The sequence below is a fragment of the Coturnix japonica genome, chromosome 1 (genome assembly GCF_001577835.2).
Source record: "Coturnix japonica isolate 7356 chromosome 1, Coturnix japonica 2.1, whole genome shotgun sequence".
Taxonomy (NCBI): Eukaryota; Metazoa; Chordata; class Aves; order Galliformes; family Phasianidae; genus Coturnix; species Coturnix japonica.
Window position 1 is genome coordinate 175596951 of NC_029516.1, and position 5850 is coordinate 175602800.

General features: G+C 51.7%; 1 protein-coding gene across 1 annotated transcript in view; it reads left to right on the top strand.

Moving 5' to 3' along the window:
* The window catches only part of LOC107308617 (disintegrin and metalloproteinase domain-containing protein 21-like), a 24624-nt gene that overhangs the window by 3459 nt on the left and 15315 nt on the right, over positions 1-5850 (top strand). Inside the window, 6 exon segments of the mRNA XM_032443549.1 lie at positions 228-399; positions 402-419; positions 2621-2695; positions 3654-3725; positions 4663-4832; positions 5380-5569. Of these exon segments, the coding sequence (XP_032299440.1) occupies positions 228-399; positions 402-419; positions 2621-2695; positions 3654-3725; positions 4663-4832; positions 5380-5569 (697 nt within the window).

A 5850-nucleotide genomic window follows, 5' to 3' on the forward strand; every position in this document is an offset into this window, starting at 1 on the left:
AGCATTTGGGACTTACTTTTTGCCCTTTCCTAACCCAACCCCGGAGCCCAAACCTGCTTCTATTGCCGCTTCTCCATTATTTAATACTTAGGATTTGGGCTTGATGATCCTTATGGGCTCCTTCCAAGTGAGGGACATTCCCACCCCCCCAGCATTTGGCTTCTTTTTGCCTTTCCTAACCCAACCCCGGAGCCAAAATTTCAGCTCTCTGTGCTCTGAACACACAGAGGGATCCTGCAGATCGGGGAGCTGCGTTACCAGGTGGAGCCGCTGCTCAACTCCTCCATGTTCCAGCACCTCATCTACCGCACGGCACCAGATGAAGGACGGGTCCCCCCCTGCCAACTGCCCACAGAACAGCCAGCGCGGATAGGATGGAGAAACACACCAATGGCAGCAGGGACAGCCTCGGGGTAGAGGAGAGGTACGGGCTCTATGTCTGCCTGGGTGTTCATTGCCCTCTGAGCGGGGACTGCTGATAGCTCCAGTCTGGTCAACATCAGCACGTTGTGATTGCATCGGGGGCAAGAAATCAGGAGTGAAATGGTACATTGCTTTGCTTCAAGCTCTGCAGGCCGCACTGCAGCACATTGCATTGCCTGCAAGGACTTTCTGCATCCCGAAAGCAAAGCTTTGAACCAAGGGTGCATTTGGGGCAAGAAATCAGGAATGAAATGGTACACTGCTTTGCTTCGAGCTCTGCAGGCCGCACTGCAGCACATTGCATTGACTGCAATGACTTTCTGCATCCTGAAAGCAAAGCTTTGAACACAAAGGTGCATTTGGAGCAAGAAATTGGGAGTGAAATGGTACATTGCTTTGATTTAAGCTCTGCAGGCCACACTTCAGCACATTGCATTGCCTGCAATGACTTTCTGCATCCTGAAAGCAAAGCTGTGAACACAAAGGTGCATTTGGAGCAAGAAATCGAGAGTGAAATAGTGCAGCGCTTTGCTTCAAGCTCTGCAGGCCACACTGCAGCACATTGCATTGCCTGCAATGACTTTCCACCTCCCAAAAGCAAAGCTTTGAGCCCAAAGGTGCAACTGGGGCAAGAAATTGGGAGTGAAATGGTACATTGCTTTGCTTCAAGCTCTGCAGGCCACACTGCAGCACATTGCATTGCCTGCAAGGATTTTCTGCATCCTGAAAGCAAAGCTTTGAACACAAAGGTGCATTTGGGGCAAGAAATCATGAGTGAAATGGCTCAGAGCTTTGCTTCGAGCTCTGCAGGCTGCACTGCAGCACATTGCATTGACTGCAAGGACTTTCCACCTCCCAAAAGCAAAGCTTTGAGCCCAAATGTGCATTTGGAGCAAGAAATTGGGAGTGAAATGGTACATTGCTTTGCTTCACGCTCTGCAGGCCACACTGCAGCACATTGCATTGCCTGCAAGGGCTTTCCACCTCCTGAAAGCAAAGCTTTGAACACAAAGGTGCAATTGGGGCAAGAAATTAGGAGTGAAATGGAGCAGTGCTTTGCTTCAAGCTCTGCAGGCCACACTGCAGCACATTGCATTGCCTGCAATGACTTTCCACCTTCTGAAAGCAAAGCTTGGAACACAAATGTGCATTTAGGGCAAGAAATTAGGAGTGAAATGGTACATTGCTTTGCTTCAAGCTCTGCAGGCTGCACTGCAGCACATTGCATTGCCTGCAAGGGCTTTCCACATCCTGAAAGCAAAGCTTTGAACCCAAAGGTGCAATTGGGGCAAGAAATCAGGAGTTAAATGGCTCAGAGCTTTGCTTCACGCTCTGCAGGCCACACTGCAGCACATTGCATTGCCTACAAGGGCTTTCCACATCCTGAAAGCAAAGCTTTGAGCCCAAAGGTGCATTTGGAGCAAGAAATTGGGAGTGAAATGGTACATTGCTTTGCTTCAAGCTCTGCAGGCCACACTGCAGCACATTGCATTGCCTGCAAGGACTTTCCACATCTCGAAAGCAAAGCTGTGAACCCAAAGGTGCCATCGTGGGGCTGGGATGTCCCCATGGTGCAGTGCCACCCTGCAGGGGTGGGATGCTGTTGCCATCAAGGCTGATGGTTGGTCTGGATGGCATCAAAGGTCCCTTGCAATGCGGGTGATGCTGCCATTCTCCACCACGTGTGGAAGGTCATGCATTACCCAGCTGCTATCAGCAATTTGATGTACAAAATGCAGAGCCCCAAGGCTGAGCACCTGCCACCCGTGGGCTCCCACTGCTGCGCTGTGTTGATGCTCATTGGGCATCAAAGCCAAATAGGGCGAAACAAGAGCCATTCCAGTGCGTTTCTGCTGGATGGAGCTGCAGTCCAGGAGCATCTGGAGTGTTAAAGCAAGGAGCTGCTGGCATCCTGCTGGCTGCTGGGCAGAGCACACCGCGGGTGCAGAGCAGCTTTTTGGTGCTGCATTTCATGGTCAAAAAGTGGACTGAGAGACAGGAAAACCATGCAAACATTGAGCACGAGCAATGCTACCCGCTATATAACCACACTCTGTCTGCTCCATCATCTCTCTGCTCCTCCCCTGATCACTCACTGCACTCGTTAATGCTTCTCCTTCTCTATCTGGGTCTACAGAGCTTCAGATCCCTGAGCACCCCCTGCTATGTGACCTGTCTCATTTCTCCCCCCTTGCAGGAGCTGCCCCACCTTGATAACCTGCCCTTGTCCGTCAGATACCTGGAGTTAGCCCTGATCACCAACAAGGAGCTGGTAAACGCCAGGTGCCATCGCTGGGGTACTTTGCTGTGTTGTTGTGTTGTGTTGGAGGCTCTGAGAGCTCCCGCTGCAAACAGGGCACGCCAGCACCCCGCTGCCTTTAGAGCAGAACCTGGCATTGACGTGCAGCAAACCCAAGAGCTGCTGTAGGCAGCTGCCAATTGCACTGATGCAATCAGAGCCTGAGAGAGGAGAAGTGCTAATAAAGAGAGTGTTGGGGACTGGCTGCTGTAAGGTGCTCAGGGACAGGCCCAGGATCCTCTGAGCATTTGAGAATGGCACTCGTGTTTATTGGGATGGAACAAGGAGTCAAAAAGTCCCCTGGGAATACAGGTCCTGGAAGGGGCTTTGTCTAACAGAGCCTATTGCAGGCAAGCACGCCTTCACCCGCGTCATTTTACTGCCTATGCCAAAAGCCACTGTCCTAAAAATCACACCAACCCCGCTCTGTGGGTCATGGAATCATAAAGACTGGAAAAGACCTCCAAGATCCCCAACCCATCCCATCCCATCCTTCAGTGCCACATCCCCACAGCTCAGGAGACCCTGCAGGGACAGTGACCCCCACCCCCCTGGGCAGTTGTGCCAATGCAACCCCAGCTCACATCCTCCCCACCCGGTTACTTTCTGATCCAGGTCTGCATCCCTTCGTGCTGCATTTAATGCATCTTTGGGGGATGCATTGGGGATCATCCCCTGGGGGACCCACCCGGTTACTTTCTGATCCAGGCCTGAATCCCTTCGTGCTGCATTTAATGCATCTTTGGGGGATGCAATGGGGATCAGCCCCTGGGGGACCCACCCGGTTACTTTCTGACCCAGGTCTGCATCCATTCATGCTGCATTTAATGCATCTTTTTGGGATGCAATGGGGATCAGCCCCTGGGGGGGAGACCCGCGGGGCTTCCTATTGGCACTCTGAGGCTGTAACATGTCCCTTCTCCCCTTCCAGTTCAAAGCCAATGGAAATAACAAGACCCAGATGCTGAACCTCTTCCTTTCCATCAGCAACATCCTGAACACGGTGAGTCCCCATGGGATAATGCTGGTGGTGCTCGGTGCCAAGAGCCCAGGGAGGGGATGTCTGCTGTGTCTGCAAACACTGCCAGGCAGCAATGAGCTCCTGAATGATGTAAAACCCAATTCCACGGCTAAAAAATGGCTGGGAGTGCGAGCGAAGCCAATTGAGAAATAATTTGGAAATTATCCCCTTGAAGCTGCTTGATGGGATATGCATTATCAGCGCTAAATGCTTCCTGGTAGCTCATTATATTCTCCCTCTCTCTTCATTATCTTGCTTTGAACCTCTGCAAAGAACATTGATGGGGCACCGGGGCGGCAGCCACAAGCTCAGTCACTCCCAGCTGGGCAGACAGCCCTGTTTGCATTAACGTGATGCAGGGAAATAAACAACACTCAGACACCAGCACTTGGCTGTGGAGTTTGGCTCCTGAATGAGCTCCAGAAGGAGGAGTGATGGAGTCACAGACACAGTGAGGTTGGAAATGGAAGCACAGAGCTGGCTAGGTTGGAACAGACACACTGAGATTAAATAGGAAGCACAGAGCTGTCTAGGTTGGAACAGACACAATGAGGTTGGGAATGGAATCACAGAGCTGTCTAGGTTGGAACAGACACAATGAGGTTGGGAATGGAAGGACAGAGCTGTCTAGGTTGGAACAGACACACTGAGATTAAATAGGAAGCACAGAGCTGTCTAGGTTGGCCAAGATCACCCATAGGTTGGTCCATATCACCCATCCCAACCATCACGATGACCAGCTGGATCCCAAACCCTTGTTGCCACACCCCAACCAGCTCCATTGCTGTGGCTGCCCCCACCATCCCAATGCTCACTGTCCATCTTCACGCTGAACCCCTTCCAAACATCCACCCTCACCCGTTGGGACTCGGGGCCATTTCCTACCATCATACCCAACCCATGGACTCATTGCCCGCAGGTCTACAAGCAGATGAAGCTGCAGGTCGTGCTCAGCGCCGTGGAGATGTGGACCACCGAGGACCAGGTTGTGGCCACGCAAAGCCTGGCGCAGACATTGCGCTCCTTCAGCAGCTGGTGCCAGCAGGACGCCGCGGGGCGCCTCCCTTACGACCACGTGGAGCTGCTGCTGTAAGGACTCCTTCCATCCCAGCCTTATTCATTATTTCTCCCCATTCATGTTAATTATCCTTTGGTCCTGGTGGTATTTTACAAGAGAAGTGTTTCCAGCTTGGCCCATGTTGTTATTAATCAGCACAGCGTTGTTGTGCTAATTGCTACACGGAGGGTTTTAATTAATTCACCCCTCCTTTTCCATGTCCTCCTTTATGGTTCCTACAACGTACACCTTAATTCCACTCCCAGTACAGCTGCCTGTAATTGAATTATGACCATCTCATTGCTAGATTGGTCATTCATTGCTTTAGACCCACTGACCCACCATCCTGGGGTGGTTTATGATCCATTGAGGCTTTGGATGGGAGACTCAGAGCTCAGCCTGTTTCATCATTTACTTTGTTTGCTTTCCTTCCTTTGCTCCATCAAATGTGTCCCATTGCTGTGATGGGTTTATGGTGTCTCTAATGCCCCATTGCTGTGATGGGTTTATGGTGTCTCTAATGCCCCATTGCTGTGATGGGTTTATCGTGTCTAATGCCCCATTAACTCTGTGCTGCAGTGGTGAGCACTACGAGGAGAGGGGCTTCACCTGGAAGGGAGCAATGTGCCAGCCCAACTCCATTGGCGTCGTCTCGGTAAGGGGAGACCTCACAGATCATAATATCTCCCCCAAAAGCCATATTCCTATACAGCACTTTACAGCTCACAGAATGATCAATTGTGGGATCGTTGTGGTTGGAAAAGACCTCTAAGATACCCAAGCTCAACCCTCAAGCCCAACCCACCACTACCACTAAACCACGTTCATCACTGACACATCTCCATGACCCACAGCCCTCACTGTTACATCTCCATGACCCACAGCCCCTCAGTGCCACATCTCCATGACCCACAGCCCTCAGTGCCACATCTCCATGACCCACAGCTCCTCAGTGCCACATCTCCATGACCCACAGCCCCTCACTGTTGCATCTCCATGACCCACAGCCCCTCAATGCCACGTCTCCATGACCCACAGCTCCTCAGTGCC